General features: G+C 40.4%; 1 protein-coding gene across 1 annotated transcript; it reads left to right on the top strand.

The window, feature by feature from the left end:
• The first annotated feature begins 3,904 nt into the window (after positions 1 to 3,904).
• On the top strand, positions 3,905 to 19,474 carry LOC126565112 (uncharacterized). The gene is made up of 5 exons (XM_050222254.1): positions 3,905 to 4,054; positions 15,126 to 15,206; positions 18,326 to 18,424; positions 18,773 to 18,834; positions 18,911 to 19,474. The coding sequence occupies exons 1-5, from the start codon at positions 3,943 to 3,945 to the stop codon at positions 19,472 to 19,474; spliced, it is 918 nt and encodes a 305-aa protein (XP_050078211.1). The 5' UTR covers positions 3,905 to 3,942.
• Positions 19,475 to 21,437: the final 1,963 nt, after the last annotated feature.

Genomic DNA, 21,437 nt, shown 5'->3' with positions numbered 1-21,437 from the left:
TTCTTCAAGTCTAGAGAGCATTCTAAACGATCTGTTCTAAAGCTACACATTTAAATAATATATCCCCATAAGCCCGTTCGTTAACATGCTGCTGGCTGCTGCTATTGAATTCTGGTTCGAGACTGGAATAACTGGTTCCACATTAACCTGTTCCCTTGCAAGCAGCATACCGATAGCGATCGCAAGCGTCCAGGTGCGCGCCTAGAATGTCCAGCGGAGGTATCAGCAGCATAAGCAAACGCAATTTGCCCCCACCCCCCAAAGATTCCGATTCGGTCGTTTTGGTGGAGAAGAAGATTTTTAAATCAGGAAGAAAGGCGGTTTTATTCATGAATATGTTGCAAAAACTTGATCCAGGGTATTCGGTGCAATAAAATCCGGTGAGGAAGATTATATGGAATCTTAAGAGATCTTTTCTACTGGTGGACTCTGAAAATGAAGTTTACAAAAATGATTTTTTTAAATGCAATCTTTTAAATACAAATAGTCATTCAAATAGCAAACGAATATTTGGTCAACAACTTTTCTAGAAAGGCTTCAAATTAAACATAAAAAATCTCCCGTTTATTATTATTTTTAATTCATTTCAACTACGTGGCATTTTGGCGTGAGAAATGTCACTCAAATGTTGTATCAAAGCAACCAACAAACCCAAAACCTATGCGAAAGACATCAAAGTAGTCGGTGAAGATGGGTATTTTCTTCAAGTAGGATTTCCCCAAGAACCTGCCAGCCCTAAACAACGCCAAAACTACACGCGAAAGAGCAGGTTGTCTGTTGGCCCAACACGCACACAACCACGTACAGTGAGGCTAATGGGAAAATAAGGTAAACCTTTCCGATATTTAATTCCACTTACCTGAGTCTGTCTGGTAAACTAGTTTACAACACGTTGCCGGTCCGAAGGAAGCCATAACCACATACAAAGAGAGTCACACAGAAAGGATCCTTTTTCCCGTGTTTGAAGCGCAATAATTAAAAGGTGTGTGTGTTTCGGGGGTTTGTTATCCTTTTTTTTTTTTTTAAAACACAACACACGCACACAACCAAACAAACACACCAGGAATCGCTACACAAAACTACCCCTAAACGCATTATGGAAATTGGCGACGTTTTTTCCCTCGGATTTTTTGGAGGAAATAAAGAAATTGTTGCCCTTCTTTTTTTATTAAACTACACTTTTCACATAGTGCCTTAGACGCATTATGGTGACTTGGATGCTTTTCCTTTTTTTGGTCACCTTTATTCACATTCCGTAACTAAGCTACCGCACCGAACGCATTTGTATGTGTTTGCCCTTTTTGTGGTTTCGGGTTTTGAGACATTAGCGCGAAAAGAATGGTTTTTAACCAAACAAAAATGCACACAGAAAAAATAAAACTACCACTAAAATTTCAACATTTAATACGTACGCGTACGCTGGAAAGTTTCACAATCTATCTAGAGAACAATGTTATCAGACGAAACCCATCTTGAAAACAGCCTTCGGAAGCGAGTGAGAGAAAAAAAGAAAACTCCGTCTATTTGGCTTCTTTCTTCTACACACGCGCGTGCCGTTGTGTTGATAGCGAGTGTGGAAGGTAGTTTTCCATCAGAGACACGTTTCGAAAATTCTGATCTTGTTGAATCGGGAGAAGAAAAGCCCACTTTTTCATTTCACGGTCACATTATGGTCAAAACCGGGAAGATGCGTTGTTCTTTCACTGATTCACCGAACCATTAAAATAACGCGTGATATTAATTTTATTTCCACACTTCACACAACTTCTTTATCAAATTTCACAGACCGATAGTGATTGTAGGTGAAGCGTCAGAACCTGACGGTGCTTCCTTTGCCAAGCTCCCTACTAGCCCATCAGCTAGAAGAGAATTCACAAAGAACACAATTTATTACACGCAACTAAACGCAACTGCTCACATACTTCGTTTCCTGAACGCTTTCGTCTGGTTAATCACACAATATTTCCTTGTTCTAAAATGGGAAACAAAACATTTAACACGGGGCGAAACATACGCGACGTCCGAACTCGACAAAATAATGAACGTTTTTGAGTTTTTTCCTTGCTGTGGAATGGTAAACAAGGTGTAAATTTTGACGGAAAATTTTGTACCACGGTCGTAGCTTCGGTGTGCATGTTGGCCATATTCTGACACGAATTACGCCCATAGTTCTGTTTGACAATCCACCAACTGTCACTATTCGGGTGGGTTCGGGAAAAAAATGTGACTTCGGAAAGGGTCGTGCGCACCCGTTTTGACAGTTTCAGTGCTGGTTGGGGGTAGGAATGTTGACGAGAAATGTATATTTTTGTATAAAAAAAGTATGTTTTTATTATAATTTAAACTGAAAATAATTATAAAAAATGAAGATTAAAGTGTAGTTCTACTTCTAAGTCAATTGATTACAGATGACAAACTTCGGTGCGTAAAATTCACAAAAAGTAATGCTTTTGCACTGTTTACGAGTATTATAAATGCTGTTACAACACCTTTAAGAAGCAGCTAAGCAGCACATTGCGTTTTAACGGCAAGATAAATGTATTATGAGCTTTTAAATACTCATAATACGCATTATGATACATTATGAAGATATGATTTCTTAAAAATCAGTAGATGCATAGAAGTCTCATTCAACAGCATTGGTATTTGAGTATGATGAAATGGGTGAACTAATAAATTTAAAGGAAAACAATATTAAAAACTTTCGATTAGGTTGTCTATAACCTATAGTATTACAAAAAATTATTTGAAGACACCTAGCTAAAATATGACTAAAAAATAACAATAAAACGTTATTATTTAGCTCGTTGGTCTCTTTAGTGTAGATCTTCAATCAAAGCGACGGGAGAAAACAGCACGCTAACCACTACCACCATCAGCAACATCATCTGGCGGATTTCCAAACGTGCAACCGGACCATCCAACACAGCTGTTGCTTGTCGGTGTGTGGGACTACTGTTGGGCCACGGCTAAAATCAACCCCGTTTTTCAGTCATACCGAGTCCAACGTACGAAGCGGTTCGTCGCTTGCCGTAGCGTGCAGTTCTTTCCCATCCATCGTACTGTGTCACCCTAGCCGATCAGACGATCGTTGCGAAGTCATTCGCAAAAGGCCATCCGTCGCGTTGCGTGTGCGTGCATTTTTGGTTGGGGTGTGTTGCAAAAAAAAAAAGAACAAGGCTCCTCCACATTCGGTCGCGTTTCTTCGAGTGACCCCGCGATCAGCGTGATCTTATTGCTGCTGTGATCAAGCGGGTTGTTGGTTGTCTGTGGCATCATTTGTATTTATTTGGGTAACGGCCACGAGGTGAGCGCGTGTGCAATAAAGAAAATCGTTTCACCTGCACCTTACGATTGGCGGCTCGCTTCCTACGGGGTCGGGCCGTTTGCTTCAACGAAGATATTCCAAAGTGGTGTGCGCGGTTCGAAATCGAAATTCCGCAGTGAGAAAGTTTTGTTATTTTTTTTTTGTCCCTCCTTCTCTCTTTCTCTCTCTCTCGCTCTCGGCGGAAAGTTTGGTGTGGTGATCTTCTATCTTTCGCCCGGTGCGACTTGGAAAATTTCTTATCGAATACGAGGATTGCGTCTTCAATTGCAGACGATTGAGAGAAGAAAAAGGTGATTGAGTTGGCTTCACGAAAATCCCGTTTTCGGCCACAACAACAACTGTGCAGTGATCAAGTATATCTTCTGTGTGTGTGAGTGCGTTTGTGCGAGTCTATTGTTCCTGATTATTGGGTGTTATTTTTGGGCACTGTTGTCTTGAAGAAAATGGTGTGCATAATTGTGCAGAGCCGGTGTTAGATGTACAGTTGCTGATCGACAACGATCGACCAACCGCTTATCCTACCCAAACAAACGTCGATATCACATTGCAACCCTTTGGGGCGTAAAGAGACGTCCGTGTCAAAAAGCCGACCGAAGAGAGTCGTGATCCGGGCGATGATGAAACGACCGCTAATTGGATTGCGTGCGAGGCAGAGGCCACGACCACCAGTGCTGTGGGGATCGCTGTTGATGCTGTCGTTTCTGCTGGCGTTTGATGCTGTTCCATGTAAGTTGTGATCATCAAAGATGTTTGCAAAACCGGCGCACACTCGGGACGAATCAAGATAATCATCGCAATGGGTGGAGGGAAGCTTTTGCTTCATTACCATATTTTCTGTCGTGGTCGGTCGTCCGAAAGGTCACCGGTGAGATGTTGATGCTTACCAACCACCTAAGGCTCCCTGTTAAGCCACACCGTATGACTCAACCGCGTGCTGGTGTCTCCTCCGTACCGTACAGAGGGATCCAGTACAATTACTCCACAGCACATTACGTGGGCAAATGAAAATGAAAGGAGGGAAATGAAGTGAACGTTTTAAAACAGGTTTTTCCACCAGAAAGTCTGTTTGTGCGGAAATGCCAACGAAGGAAAGGAAAAAAGGGTGGTCCCTCCTCCCCGGTAAAGTCGTGTAAAACGAACTGCTTTTACTACGTACGCGTACAACCAACCAACAACCCGTCCTTGTTTTTCTTTCACTGATCAAGCAATTTGGCCGTTGTTGTGTGGTGCATACTATCATTATGGTTTGCTATACCGCTCATAAAGCATCAGTGACATCGTCTGTGTGTGTGTGTGTGTGTGTGTGTATGTAGACGATCGTACACCACCCATTGATACGATGACGAGCGTGACGAAAGTGATCGATTTTTTACGCCAACTCTCGAACCATCAAACCAACCACACCAGACAAACAGACAAACAAATAATTTCTTCCGCTCATGCAATTGTTTGGCAAATGGGTAAAATAGCAACAAACAAAAAATGAGGGAGAAAAGAAAAATGCGCACCGGAAAATTGTGCAATCGGTGCGTGCGGGTGTGTGTTTTTGCAGGGAACGATGAGCATTCCCATATGTGTTTGTACGTTATGCTTTGGAGTGGAACATCGAGATGATGAGCTGTTTTTACCCTCGGGGAGGTAAACTTCGTCCAGCGATGGTTTGTTTTTGTTAATGGGATGTTGTTGAAGGAAGCAAACATTCGATCAATATTATTTGGTTCGTTAGTTGCACAATAATTATTGATCGTTTTTCAATAAGGTTTTCCAGGGGGAAAACTAGAAACACTAATCTGTACGGAGTTAATAATTTCAGCGAGAGAGAAAATTTCGATTGTGTGAACTGTGCCGTAATTTAAATATTAGGGTAAATTATATTTAACGCAAGGTTAGGCGTAGGCTGGTAGGAAAAATTGGGCTAATTGTTGATCATTGTGCCTCGTATGCGATTCAGTATTAAATATGGATCCGTTTGAAGCCGGTTGGTAGCGTTGATTAATAAATAGTTGGTAAGGCACGGTTCAACAACAATCACGGTTGATATTCCTTTCTGTACTGAGTCACTTATCGTGGAATATGTTAGACGACCATGAATTCAGTACAATGAAAGGATATAATTGAAGACCTTAAGGACGAAATCTTAAAAAACAATACTTCTTCGTTACAGTGACAAGGCCAGGACGAGTATCTAAGAAACAGAGTTTTAATTAAAAAGCAACTAAACTCCAGATTTATCTATATCTTCTACTTCACGCCGGCGAATGGCTTACTAGACTTGCTGATATGCTAATCTGATATCGGCTCACCATTAGACGTGACAGACTTCAGCATTAGAGCTCCTCAAAATGTTAAAAAGATGCACATCTTTGACTTGATTGCTGCCAACAAGCACTGACTTTCACAAATGTGATGTACAGATCAGTGATATTAAATCGAAAAGTGAATTGGACTCATTAGGCCCCGGTCGGATTTCGTCGGAAGCTTCCAACCTGGATTTGTTGGAGGCAAATCGACAACCAACCAAATCTTCACCCGTCGGCAGATCCTCCAGAAGTGCTGAGAGCGCCAGATCCCTACGCACCACCTGCTTATCGACTTCAAGGCGGCCTACGCTACCATAGATCGGATCGAACTATGGAACACCATGCAGCAGTACGGATTCCTTGGGAAGCTGGTACGGCTGCTAAAGGCCACTCGGACGGACTACTGCGGCAGTGTGCGTACACCCGACTGAAACACGAGGCCAATAGAATTGGATTGAGCATCAATGCGACGAAGACAAAACACCTGCCTGCCAGAGGCTCTGACCGTGATAGAACCCGCGTCGCAAGCAGAGTATCAGTTGATGGCGACGATCTCAAGGTGGTAAATTAGTTCTGCTACCTTGGTACGATCGTAACTTAGGACAACAAAGTAAGCAGCGAAATACGAAGGTGCATTGTTCAGGGAGATCGTGCCTACTACGGACTCCACAAACTCCTGCGATTCAGAAGACTCCAACAACACACGAAATGTACGATTTACCGCACCTTGATACGTCCGGTAGTCCTCTACGGGTACGAATCTTGGACTATGCTGACGGAGGACGCCAATGCACTCGCAATTTTCGAACGGCGGGTGCTAAGCACTATCTTTGGCGATATGTGCGAGCAGGGCGTGTGGCGAAGGAGAATGAACCGCGAGCTAGCTGAGCTGTTTGGCGATGCTGATATCCTGACGGTAGTCAAAGCCGGAAGGATACGTTGGCCGTTCGGCATAAGGCGTGGAGGAGCGCAGCGAGCTCGTTGGCTCGATCAAATGGAGTCTAATCTGTTGGAAATCGGATGCAGCCGTAGATGGAGGACTGAGGAGACCGAGTTTCCTAGAAACTCGGTAGGCTTGTAGGTAGGCGCCGGTAGGCTTGTCACGTTATGAATTGGAACTACCCGTACTACAACGTACGGACCGGAATATTGTATTGTTGAGGCGCCTTTCCATCTACGTGGTATCAGTTAGTCTAGTGAGCTATTCGATGGCTGGCGTGACCGAAAAGATCGTTAAGCCAAGAAGAGGATGTCTACATTAGACTGTGAGGGTCATTGAAATCTTTTGCAGAAGTTGCTGGTGCAGACAAAGAACATGCAGAAAGCAGGTTGTAGCGCTTCATAAGTAATTACTTACTTCTCCTAACATAAATTTTCACAGGTGCTGCAAGCAGGATGAAATTTTAATAGAATTTCCATAAGAAGATAACTTTTTTATCGTCATAAGTTTCTGTTTTGGTGCCGTTATTATAATTCAAGAGGAAATGGTTTGTCTTAAGCTTCTTGCCATTACTGTTGAGGCCGTGACCTGGAATAATACCTTAAGGCTTTCTACAAGTCAGGATCGGATGTCGAATCCCATCTGCAATCCAGAAATGGATGATAAAGACATCAGAAGATTGTAGAGATTATGAGGCTTGGACCGTGATTTTATCCATACGTTCAGTATTGAATCAGAACCGCGATGAGGATTTTCGTTTTTGGTAGACCTAGAGATTGTGATTAGCCTTAAACTACACATTGATATCTCGCAAGGTTCTACTTGTCTACTTAAGCGGTTGGAATATTGGTAACCTGTTCAAAGATAAAACAACACAAAGTTGTCTCCAAATACGATATCATCTACTTGATCAGTTTATACACCGTTGTGATGGCCAGTGTCATACGATAAGTTTACACATAACCTTAATACACTTCTATCATAACTATAGAAACGTCCCACGTTATGCGTTCGGTTGCTCCTTAATATGACGGTGTCAAAAAACGCCACCAAAAGGGAAGTTATAATTTTCCTTCCACCATGGCCTCTTTGCCTGAAGCAAATAAGGCTTATAAATCCAAATAAGGCGGTGAAACTAAATTTGATTAGCGCCTTATTTTTCGTCAATTAAGAAATCATCTTTCACATTCCATGCCCATCCTTGGTCAAGTGGTACTCAGCCTCACACACACACACCATCACACAAAAGGGGTGACAGGTTACGCTACCGAACGTGCTATGCGCACCCGAAATTGGGCAATATTTTAAACCTTTTATAATCCATCAACACCTCCATGCGATGTCGGTGATGTTTAATTTGATTAGCGGCTAGTAAAGAAAAAAGACGTTCCTTCTGATTCAAAGACGCTGCACGCTGCAGACGGGCTGGGGTTGCACATTTATCAACGCTAATATGCTTTTCACTTTCACACCAGCCATGAGCATAAAAGCACACAAGCGCACACAGACACTGGCACAGACAATCACACTAAAAGTGGTTGTAGAGGCGGCTTCTTTGCATGGTTTCTTGGGCACGGCTCGAACCTGTTGATGTGCCTTCGGCAATGTGCGTGGATAACCGAAATGTGCGTATTACAGTGTCTCTGATGACGCTGCTCGGCGACTTGTTATTGAGGCATCGTCCCCTTGATAGTGCCGGAAGGTTTGCTAGGTGGTGAAATAAATGTGGCATCTCTTGGCAGTGGGTAAAATGATGCTTTCGGCTAAAGTGTTTGATTGATGGATTAAGTGATTGATTGATTGATGTTCATTTAGATGTTTAGCTGTGTTGTACGGATTAGTAATGGAAGACGATAATGAAGGGTTTATTTATTTTAATTATTACAATGGAGGGTTAAGGGCTGAAGCGGTAGCAAAAAAGGATATCAAATTGAGATTTTTAACAATAGTGAGTGTGATAATGAGCCTCGTATGTTAAGCAGATTAAATAGAATTTAAAGAGATCTTTAAATTTTAGAAAACTTCTAAAGAAAACCAAACCGGAATAGTTTGAAAGTTTAAATTTGTGAATTTTTCTGACACAAATTATTTCTCCAATAGATACATAATTTAAAGAAATAAAATGTATAAATTATTTTTTTTTCAGAAAAAATATAAAAGAGTCACGAAGAGTAATTTGTACATAAAAAATCACGAAGCTCACATTCGAGTCTCAAAATTTTTTTGAATAAAATTCCACAAAAGCTAATTCATATTTACACTTATAATGCTTTTAGCATATCATTGCATGATTGAACGGTTGCATAGCAAATGAGAAAGGCGTTTATGTCGTCTTCAGATTGCACGCTACCCGTTGATGACCCTTTGGGAAAAGAACCGCATACAATGTGACGAACGCAGATGAATGATGTGACTCTAATGCCTTTGAAATTTAAAACACACGAACCGATTGCAGCATGCAACATCGGGCATTGAAAGTAAAAGAAATGTAAGCGTGTGCAATAAAACGAACTTTATTGTATGGACGTGTGAGAATTCCTCCGTTCGCTTCTCGTACGATTCCACTCCATTACAATGCGTAGGGAAGCTGCCACATGAGCTGCTCGTAAAGTTACACCGACCTCGAGCTTTGCCGGCTTCGTGCTCGTTAAATTCTTTTGCGTGTGTACGCACACCGCTGATGGGAAATGGCGCTTGGAAATGGCCGCTTGCTTAGTGCAATAACACAAAACCCCCGAACCCGAACGACATTGACACCGTTCGCATGCACCGTCCACTGACCGGACCGAATGGGTGTATATGATCAGTACGATCGGGCTCGATAATCGTAATCATCAGTTCCAACCTCATCATCATCATCATCATCATTGCTTCTTCTCCCGGAGGGTTGTCTGTGACCGTGTGCAGACTGTGACGTGCACGGTGTAACCTCATTTGGGAAGTCGTTGTTTTTTGTGCCTCTTTTGGGTTGCGCTTTTGATACAGGGGTGAACATTTTGAGCCTTTTTTTGTTACTACGCTGTCGAATCTGGTTTAAACAATTTCCCATTCGCTTGCGGTGAAACAAGAGTTGCGAAAAAATGAAGAGGAAAAAAAATGTCCAAATGAGTTTGGCTGCCACTTTACAAAGGAGAATAGGAGGAGGGTTGCTTTAGTCTGCAAGGTCATACGTGGTAGTTTGACCGGATAACCCGCTTGAGCAGTGATCCAGTGTAGAGCTTGAGATTGAGACGGTCGTTGAACTAACTTTTCAAAAAAAAAAAGTTGTTAATTGCATAACAAGGCCATACCTACTCGTACAGGGAAGTAAACGTTACTGAACCGTGGGGAATTGGGTTTTGATTAAATTTATCACAACATCGAATCTTCCGATTCAAAAAAGGAAATTTAATACCAATACATTTAAAGATAAGAAGCTACCATTTAGATAGTTGTTTGGGAAAAACATTTTCTGTTACAAAGAATTTTCAGATTCCGGTTTAAAATTTTTGTAAAATAGCAGTACTCCATGAAAACAGGATTGCAGTTGCAAAATACTTTAACATTTAGTGTAACATTTTCATTTGCATGATGTCACAATAACACCTCGTAATTTCATATATTTTCTACAGCAAAACAACAGCTTTAGTCACCTACGTCGGTTTCGTTTTTGTTGTTAGATTGTTCATTAACTCCAGTTAAATATTATCCTGAAGCTTTAATTATTAAGTTTAGAAATAATTATGTCCATTATGTCCATTTTTTCAAAAGCCCTCCATACTAACTCTGGTTCAGTAACTTCGTCTGTCGATCCATTATCTCGGTCGTTCCGGCAGACGCATCAACGCCAGTACTTCATTTCAGTTTGAGCCTAACCATGCCTTCTTTATCCATGTGGGCGAATGTTAAGACTTTACGGGCTGGGTCACCTACTATCATTCTGATGACGCAACCCACTGAAGCTCGTAGATTTCGTTATTTTAATGGCTCCTTCATTGCCTTTCAATACATACGGATCGAAAAATCAGAATGGTTTCGTCAGTTTTGGACAAAGTTTATGTCTCAGAGGCAAATGGGAGTGCTGAGATGATGAATATTCTATACAGTATCAGCTTCGTCCATCATGAAAGGTGTTTTAAGTCGGCTCATCTAGCCACATAACCTAGCATGGGAACCATAATCTATGTTGAGAATATGTCACAGTCTATATTGTTGTCGGAGCAGACATTAAATCATGGCAGGACCGAAGTTCTAACCCTATTCAGACCGTTTCCTCTTATTGAGGACAGACTTTCCAAGTATGTGGTATCAAGAAGCCATTGTGATAACCGGCGAGATATGCTGATGCATCCTTCTTTGAATGATTTTACCCGGAGCTCGATAGGTGGATAGGAGCTGGATAGTCTATTCTGGAGTACCTTGATATAGCCCTAAATATCCACAAGTATTGCTAAAGCACCAAAGCTTGAGGACTATAAATCAGTTAAACTCTAACGAATGTATCACATATGGACCAAATCTCTCAGACGATATCACAAAAACTGCACCCCTTTTTACACAGTCAGTTTATAATACATTTGACTTTTGCATATTTGTGTAGGAGGTTGTAGAAAATCACTTATTTAAATTTATAAATTTTCATTTTCTCATTAACACCTTTCCACATGAGCTCAACGATTCACCTAACGCAAACTTACGCTCTTCAACATGAAGCACAGATAGGACAGCGTTCACTGTTTGATGCAAATTGATGTTGACTACCTACTTAACTTTTTGCTTTGTAAGCCATCGTTGACTGACCCACATCGGATCGGATATGCACATGCATTACGTATATTTGCATCAATCTTAAGTGCAGCATCGCGAAAGAGGGTTTGCAAATGGCACTGTCAAGCAGCATGAAGCGTTGAAAGTGAAACGATCGTTGATCTTTAACACGTTACTTCATCTCGGTAAATTGAACCACCTGCTAGAGATCTAACACATTACTGCTAAGAGGGTAGAAATACAATCTCGTTGCTGGTTCAGGATACTTGTTGAGTAAAGAGTTTCTCCATTTTTATTTAGATATGATCAAACGAAGTATTTCTAAGTAAAAAAATCGATGCAAATAACGTTTAAACGAGGAATGGATTTATTTTTTATCTTCCTCCTCAATCCAACATCCATTTAATCAGTGTTCCATATTTTAACGATACCCAAAGAACCTCTGAAAAAAGAGGAATAAAAAGCAACTTCGAAATAAAACCTCGATCGTTCCGGTAAAATACCGTCCACATTCGCGGTTGGCATTCGTTGGCGATCGGTTGATTTAATCAGTTTCGTGACCGATCGATTAGTTTTCACTTTCAACTACTTTATTACCGGTGCACTCACTTAAGCTACCAGGTCCAAGCACTACCACGCATACTAGCATCGCATTATAGGTGCGCTTTCATGCTTCGTTGCCCGTTTCACCAAAGTGCTTTGGCTAAACAAAAATAATGCACACACATACAACATAGCAAGCAGCGGAAAAAGCTTGCCACCCGATTCCGCACCTCCCCACTGGGTGCTAATAGAGTGCTGAATATTTGTTCGTACATGAAACGTAGCAAAATCCCTCCGCACAACCGACAAACGGAACAGGTTCCTGCTCTAGCCGCTCGTTTAAATCCTTCGTTATGCAGTCGCGAACGGGTTGTGTGTGTTTTTTTGGTGTTGTTGCTGCTGTGCTGTGTTCACGTGCCAAGGTCTTTACAATCGCCTCAGCGGCAAGCAATTCGGAACAGCGTTGGAGATCGCAGTGCGCGAAGGATTTGTGATTTGTGAGAGTGACCAGTCTGGGTCCGGGTGGTAGTGTCCTTTAACGTGGTGCGCATAATGCGTCAGGGTTGCGCACGGAAACTGGTTTTTCTTGGCTGATCTCTTACGTAAACGTAGCTCAGTATAAAACAGGGGAGGTTCAGAAGGGAAAATGACTTCAATTTAAGATTTCTCACGCCCAGCAGTAGTGTTTCCGTTTGGAAGCTAGCTTGTTTTGTATTTTGTTGTGGCGTAATTTGTCCAGAATGATGAGGGTTTCGTGTGTTGTGATGGATCTTGAGTTTTACATTAATCATACTGCATTAAACTTCAAATGTCTGTAAAGCCAGATTTGGATTGTGTAAGATGATAAATGTATTCCAGCTGTTCATTGCGGGAACTTGTGAGTGAGAGTAATCGATTGAACTCAGTTAGATGCAAATTACGTACCTACGTCTTCGATGGCTTTCATCAATATCATGTCTGTGGCTTTATGGCCTGAAGCAGGTAGACACTTGAGGGAGCAGCTTAACGTCATTATTACGAGTTGAGAAGATTGAAGCTCGCTAGTGAAGATGAATTACGCTGAAGATGAGTTGATGATGATGATCGTGTTCGACATTTTCGTGTCAGACGTTGTAGACGTATCATTTCTTTACCGTACTTGGCCATTCAAGATGCGATGACGTGAGCTTTCTTTCATTTAGAGGAATTGAGATACAATAATAATAATATTTATTTAAAGTTCTGCACCAAATGTAGCTTTGTTTTGTTGTATAATGGGGTAGATAATAAGGAATAAATAATAGTCTCTATTAACGTGATATATTTCAGGACACATATCAGCACAGATTTGATATGTGTCCTGAAATTTAGTATTTCCTGCTGGAATTAAAATGCTCAAACCAAAGATAACGTATTAACCTTCTCTGTTCATGATGCTCAAGATGTTCATTTATGTGTGATCTGATCCTTCGTTAAATTCTGCATGATTAATAGTCGTCAAGCGTTGGTAGTTTGGTTAAACTTTTGGGTGTTGCCAGGCAAAACTGACTATTCTGCTAGACTGACTTGCTAGCTACGCATAAATCAAATCAAGGAAGCCAGACGGAAAAGGTCTACTGTTATAGGGCAAGTCTTTCACACGCGAGGATCAGCAATCGAATTCTGTCCCCTGGAACGCATTGTTTAACATGCAGCTTTGGTTAAAATTAAGTCAAGGATGTCAGCAATAGTCCTCGGAAAAAAAGCAATGAGACTTTACTCTAAGAAAGCTCCAGCACATTACAATTGGTATGCAGAATTTCATCCTAACGAAAGCAGACTACAGCTCGCTGAAATACTTTACCTATATAGGATCGAAAGTCGGCTCCAACTACAATATGCGCAAGGCTTCTGGCTGCTAATCAGTCATACTACAACCCGAGGAAACTTGTCGACTCAAAACATATTTCACGGCGGACGAAGATAGAACTAATAGGCATCAGCTGGGGTGAAATTCCACCCGGATTATTCCCCCTTTAGTAAGGACTGATGATTCAACGACGTGGTATCAACAAGTCCAGTAAGCCACTCGATTGGCGGCGTGACCTGATAGTATGTTAAGCCACTTAGGAGAAGAAGAAGATTTTGCAATACTCCCATAATTTTTTGACACATGGGCTTGACACATAAAAACCGATGAAATCTTTTTCACCACGTTTGAGAGGATGATTCTCATAGGATTTTAGAGTTTTTGGTATGTATGGAAGGACAATGGAGGAATGGCTCTGGACGACCCAGTCCGTAATGTCCAAATAGGACGTCTACATGGAGAGAGGAGGTTTCTTAGGCTACAATGGAGATAGAGTAATGGCATTGATGGCAGCGAACTATCAGTGGTATCGAGGACTTTTAAAGAAGATTCCCCGAAGTGGTTCTAGCTGTTTTGTTTTATAACGTTGGATAGTCAATCCCACGTTCATAACGCGTTTATGTAATAACATAAATTGGGTAAATTAATTTTAGATAATGTTCATTACAATGTTCATTCATGTAATGCAAATTGCATATACTCAGGCGTGTGTTATCTTGTAACGTGAACATTTACAAATCATTTTACACTTTTGAGCTTTCATTCTCGATGTACTAAATTTACTTCACTTTCGTAGCATTTCACGCAAGACAATGATCTATTCTCGAAAAACAATATAATTTTACATAGCGATTTTACATTGAAAGAAACGATTCAAAGTCCATGAGAAGAAAACGCCCTAAATTTGCAAAAAATCGCGGGACTTTAGTTTGAACATTGTCCACAATGTTCATTTTTGCAATTTTCTTCCCTCTTTTTTAAATCTTTTGTCCATCTCTTGCCGAAAGGTAACAATTGAGAGATTTGTCCGTAAAACAATCTAGCAATTTGCACAATTTTGCTGCACAGAAAAGCAAATAAAAAAGCATTAAAATAGCGTTGAATAATTTAATCAAAACACTGCTAGCCGTTTCGGTTTTGTTGCGGCTATTGTTTTATGCTTCCCTCTTTCATCCGGCAAAAACCCAACCCGAATCGTCTGTTCCCGTACCCCAAAAAAAAAAAATAATAAAGCTCCATTGCTTTCGTGTAAACGCTTTGGCAGGGTGGCTATGATTTGCCTATTAAAAAGCTTCACTTATTTATCCATCCATCCATCCATCCATCCGACTCAATTTTCTCTACTGTCCATTACTCATACACTCTTTCTTCACATTTCTTTCTTCCCAAACTTCATCCCGTTCCGTTGTTCGTTCGTTGTCCCGTGCCGACACCCGACAGTCACAAATGCGTTCATCGTACCGGAGGAGCTGCCATCGATACTTTCCCTGGTTTATTCCAACATTCCACAGATCAAGAAAGGTAAGTCGGGTTAGAAACGATCCAAATGCGGACATCCCCCGAAATGTCCGTGCCGCCGAGCACGTGGGTCTGGTTTGGCCGGAATGCAAATATTTCACTCCCGGCCGACTAGGAACAGACATAATTCGGGGAGCATAACAAATTATGTAATTTTCGATCAATCTTCTCTATTCGCCGACTCCCCGGGGCACTCGGTTGAGAAGCTGGGAAACGTGAGAATCGGTGGGAAACGGGGTTAATGGTGTGCGGTCCAAAACAGAATGCACGATGATGATGGGAGGTCGCTTTGGGTGTGTCCCGTTAGCTTTGGGAAGCCAGGTGCTTAATTTCGTAATTTTTCAAGCCAAAGGATGGATTGCGGTCATGGGATTGATTTTCGGGAGGGTCAGTTTTGCAAAAGAGAACATTTTGTTAGCAACAAGATTTTTAAACGAAATTAAATCAAATCTTCGTTCTGGTGAAATGAACATAAAACCGAAATAAAATGACAGATTTATTCGATTAACTTTCGGTAAAGAGAAAGAGTCATTTGGACTGTCTCATGATCGTAAAGATCTGTAGGCGGAAACGGCTCTGTTTGGTAGCGAACCGGATATGAGTCCATAAAGAAATAAAAGCTAACTTTGGTTTGTTTGTGTTTTATGACACAATTAACTTATATTTTGGGTGATGATACTCAGGCATTTACTGATGATACTAGGCATTCGTTTTATTGTTTTACTGCTAGAAGGAGGCTTGAACTTTAATTCTAAATGTATTGATTGAAGCATAAAAGTCAATAAGTTAAGTAATATTCACAATCAATTATTTAAGGTCCCGCTTTACCATTCATAGAAATTTCCAACATAAAACCTTCATCGCATAACAATTCGCATCGTGTGACTCATGATTATAAATATTTTGTAGCGTTTGTTTCGTCACGTCACATTGCCAAAATGCCACTTTCACCCATTCTTGTTGCTCATCAAAATTCATACTGGCAGCACTTTTTTATACATATGGAATATAGAAATTAGCTTTCTTTTCATTATTTTATTCGCACATGCTATGTGTATCATTATTTTGTTTCATTTATAATTTTAAACTGTATTTTCTGTGTTTTGTTTGTGTTTATATATTTTAGTTTCTTTTTATGTATCTGTAATTTAGTTTTATTATTTATTATCAAGTAGAATGGCACGCCGCCGTTTTTTCATGATTTAGTTTTAGTTTTAATTTATTAAAAAGTCCTCTTTGTTTGTTGGCATGGCGTTGTAGTTTATTATTAATTGATTTTACTAGTTTTTCTTTAGTTTTCCTTAGATTTTCATATGTGTATGTTATCTTAGTTTCTGAGTTATTATTTAATTTTCTATTATTTTTGTAACTTTCTGTAATTTTCATAATTTTAATTAAGACATCAAAAGAATTTTCACTTTTACATTCTATGGAATGTAAAAGTTCCATTTTTCCTTTTTTTCTGCATTTCCTTCTTGTGCATTTCCTCCTTGTTTTTCTGATAACTATTTTATTTTTTTAATATACTTTATAATACATGTAAATCTTATGATGTTTAAAAATTTCCACATTTAATCACTTCCGTTTTAAGCAATCAACCTGCTTTACTCGTTTCCAATGTCATCTTTCGATTAATCACATGTGCTTGAGGCTGTGGTCATTCCTCATCCTCGCATAACTTGCAAAAACGAAAAATAAGACATCCACGACACTGTGGAGCGGATGCACCTCACTGCACAAAATGCTAATCATGATGAAGGTTTGGTTTTTTGTTACGATTATTACTACACGAAGAAGTTCTCCTTCTTACTCAAGTTGATGGTAGCAAACCTTGATGATCGTAACACCCGCTGACCACAAACCGGTGTGACGGTGATGACGATGAATGGGGCAAACCACACATATACATGCACGCAACGATTGGGACAACTTTCCCTTTCTGTTTGCATCCGTCGCCACAGACAGACATCCGGACTGACGGATCGGAGTTCGCTTTGGGAAGGGAAACAGGGGGTGAACAGTTGGCGTCAGGAAGGAAAACGAGTGGAATGGTTGTTTACTGGCAGGGAGGGACACAAACAAACATCAATTGTTGTTGCGCTGAAGTAGCTGCCCATGTCTCATGTCGCATGTGAACATGTTTACAGTTGGGTGCATAATTTTAGTTGCATGTTGCAGCCCTTGCCGACCCAACAAAATGGGAAATCTTCAATTTCTCCCGTATGCTTGAAATTGCAACCAAAGAGGGTGAAATTGGTACAAGGTATAATTATTATAAATGTAGTAAATAATCACATGCCACACTACAATATCGTAGAGACATCTTTTTCTCGCTATATTTCAATAGAAAAAAATAACGAAAATGAAAACGAAACTGAGTTAACCACATCCGTAATCCCTCATGAAGAAAGAGGAAAGTTTTGTCATTTGAAGATCGCACTTCAAATTTCCGGATTTCTCTCTTCCTCTCTCTCTCCCTTGATCGGTTTCTTTGATCGTGTTAGCCGATAAACTCCGCTTCTCGGTATGGGATGATCGGTTGCATCAAAACGAAGGAAACATAATTAAAGAGGAACGAAAGAGGCTCCCGATCGGGATGAGGATCGATAAAACTGTCACTGATATATCTATCAGTATTTTACGATCTTCAAAAGAAAACGAAAAAACGATCCAGCTAATTGTTTTTGATTGATCGAACAGCTCCGGAGACTGATTGAAATTGATTAAACGTTAATCAAAATCGAATAAAACTTGGAATTCAAAAGCTATTTCTTGATTTTCGTTTACTCCCGTCGTGGATTGAAATGAAACGTTAATCAAAACACAGCTGCAGCTAACCTTGCCAGTGGACAGTTCAATTTGTCTTCAAGCACACCCCATTAACCTTCGAGCTTGGAATGATAGAGGGGAGTTTCATTACCTAGTAGCCTTACCAAGCCAAGAACTTCTTGTGGTTACCCTTGGAAAAATATCATGTGGTGGTTTTAGTTTTTCGTCTTTATGTCTCGTGTCACATGTACCGTGTAAGGTTTAGCTTTAAATCTCCCCTTTTTTCTTGATTAATTTAAGTGATCGTTCATGCGTTAAATTTTTCTCCTTTTTCTCTATTTCTTGTTTCTCAGGAACTGACTCGCGAGTAGGGTTCGGATTTCGACTTGGTGAACATGCAGATTTTCAAATACAGCTAGAGCTGGGTCCGCAGCTCAACACGAGACCAATAGGTACGTTTAATGACGACATGAACTATACGATCTTCAATGGCACAAAATGTGCCTACAAGTATGCAATTAGTAGTTTTAATGATATTTTGCTTGCTGGACTACGGTGTCTTACTAAACAGTAAAAGACTCGAGAAGCCTTTTGCCACACAACTCATAGTGCAGCACACAACATAACGCCTGACAATATGCAATTGAGTGTTTCTATGGCTTAGAATGAAAGACTACCAAGCATTTAAGAAGTAATTTTGATATCAGATGGAACTAAATAAGTTCACGGCCTATTTCAAGTAAAATTCATGATTGAGCCACTAATTTTTGCTATTTACCCTTGCTTTTTCCTTATTTTAGGAGCAGCAGCCGGCAGCAGCAAACGTTACGTGGACAATGATGAATACGCAAACTCCGTACGGGTAAGCATTCATTGAATATGCCCCTTATCACAACCATCAATACTTATCATTTTCTTTTGCTTTCCGCACGGTAAAGAATCCAACACGAAATGGAGGATCGACTTCCTGGCTGCAGGCATGGTCCAAGCAAACCAAACAACGGCAACAGTTCAACAAGGACAAGCTACGTGACTCGCTAATGCCACCGGCACCGGTCATGGACGAAGGTGCCTACAACCAGCTGCAGCAACTGTACGAAATGAACAAACAGCGCGAGTACGAAGATTCGATCGGTACACTTCCGGCGGAAGTGCTCGAAACGCGTATCAATCAGCTTAAAGCACTACACAATCCGGTCACAGCGTTCAAACCGATGCCGAGTGAATCACGGTCGGGAGTAGCGAGTGCATCGGAGGAAAAGCAATCGTCCTCGGATGCTATGTTAATAGTTGTCACACCGGAAGTACCAGTAAGCACAACTACAACAGTGCCCACGGAATCGACCACTGTGGTGAGCGAAAGGATACAACACGCCAAGGATACAACCGGGCAAACCGGCGATAGTGGTCGAAGAAATGTAAGACGACGAACTAACCGACCGGTGAGCAAACGCGACAAGGAACGTATTACCGCACAACTGTCCGATGTGTCCTTGGATTAGGGAGGGTAGCGAAGCTGATCTTGGTGACGTGAACGTGTATTATATTGTTAAAAGTGAGAAAACACACACACACACATTGTCCTTATTTGTCCATAGGCTCCCGATAACCCATCCCCTGAAGAAAGGTGGTTGTAAATAGTTTCTTTGCTCGGTTTTAGGATGTGATATTGTACTATTTATTAACGTTTTTTTTTTGTATGTTCTTTTGGAGTAGCTTCTAGGTGCGCCGGTGGTATTGTTAAAATTGAAGCATAAAAGAAAATGAGAAAGTAGAAAGCTTACCTTAAGAGAGGCACGTAATACGAGACAGGTGCTCAAGGTACGGAAGTAGATCTAGTTTAACATATGACAACGGCACCGGCCAGCACTAAAGCTAAAGCACTAAAAAGGGAGGGTTTTATTTATTAGATGCAAGGCATAGAGAAACAAAACCATGAGGGAAAATGAATAAAGTAAAATCGGGGAACATTTAATGAACATTCTTTAACAAAATCTAAAAAATACTTGATGACGTCAAGCACAAGCCGTGGCGAATGTATGTTTTAATAGTTTTATTATTTGTCTATTACATATTGGGGTTTAGGGGGGGCTTTTTTATCGTTTGTCCTTCTTTACCCTACTGGTCGGTCTCTCTAAGGGACCTCCACTTTACCTTACTGTCACTGCACACAGTGCGTTCATTATCCCTCCGGTACCCAATCAACGAGACAGCACACTGTGTTGTCGTCGTGTCACGCTCTACGTTACACTACAATATAATAACAAATTCACTCTACCATCTCATCCAGACCTTAAGACCTCTCGCTTGGCCCATCGTCCACTGTGGTTGCTGTAAACTTAACGAAAATGATGCTACTTCTCGTCGATTGTTCGTTCTACAATCGTCCTACGGTTCCAGAGTACTTGCTTCACTCAACTGTTGCAGGGGCATTTCATTTAGAATTGTTGATGGTTTTGTTTTTGTTTTTCGTTTCTTTTTGTTGCTTTTCTTTACCACATTTGGTGTACCTTTTCTTAAAACTTCCTTTCATTTCTTTTACAAGGTTTGTGAAACGAAAAAAAAAGAATAATAAAATATTTTAAATCATAAAAAATGGGAAACATTTGCCTTATTTTACATTCTTCTCTTTTCTTTTAAACTTTTTTTTTCACATTTTTTTACAATCTCGAATTAGAAACCTTCCTTCATAATACGTTTTCTTTTCTCATAAACAAACTTTTTCACATTTTTAGCTATTCTGTACAATTCTTTTTCCCCAGTCCTGTTCCCCCTTCTTACGAGCAAGAGTTCCAGCTATCTACAATTTTGACTACAAAATGCAGTGTTCGTCCAGGCTATACAAACCGTGTCTCTGGTTCCGTTTTATTTTCCCATTTGTTCTTATTTTCTCTTTTCAAACACTCTATACACAAACTGTTTTTTTTTTTACAATACGATTCACTTTTCAGCTTACTCTTTTGTTTTTCACTCTTCTTCCTTAATCTAGCCGAGCCAAGGCGGAAAAGGAGGAGTTCTTTTTTATGTTTGCATTATTCTACAGAGCTACTATTCCTTACACATACAGTTTCGTGGCTTTTTGCTCTTCAGCCTCGTAACTGTATTTATTAAACCCATTGCACAGCTAGCACTTAATATAAATTACCCACGACTATTCATTGGGTTTTATATTCTGTTGTTGTTTTGGAATGTGTGTTTTTCTTTAGTGGTTTTTCGCTTGCAAATGGGTTTCAGTTTATATTTGTTTCTTTTTTTTTAATTTTCTTCCACTACCATACCATATGGGACGAGTGTTTTGCGGTTTATTATGTAGTTTAAAGAGAAGAAAATGAGAGAAAGAAGAGGTTTCTTTTTTACTTGCTTTAAATAACTTATTCACTTGATTTCATTCTGTCTGTGGCACGATTTTGCAATTAGCAAATAAAGTGCACGCAGTGTAGGAAAAATATAATTTATTACCTTACA

This window comes from Anopheles maculipalpis, chromosome 3RL (genome assembly GCF_943734695.1).
Source record: "Anopheles maculipalpis chromosome 3RL, idAnoMacuDA_375_x, whole genome shotgun sequence".
Lineage (NCBI taxonomy): Eukaryota > Metazoa > Arthropoda > Insecta > Diptera > Culicidae > Anopheles > Anopheles maculipalpis.
Note: the sequence above shows the minus strand (reverse complement) of the source record. Positions and strands in the feature narration are given on the sequence as shown.

Coding starts and splice junctions, on each gene's coding strand:
- LOC126565112 (XM_050222254.1), top strand. CDS start 3,943: ATGATGAAACGACCGCTAATTGGATTGCGTGCGAGGCAGAGGCCACGA. Junction 4,055..15,125: donor GGCGTTTGATGCTGTTCCAT/GTAAGTTGTGAT, acceptor GACACCCGACAG/TCACAAATGCGTTCATCGTA. Junction 18,425..18,772: donor GCTCAACACGAGACCAATAG/GTACGTTTAATG, acceptor TCCTTATTTTAG/GAGCAGCAGCCGGCAGCAGC.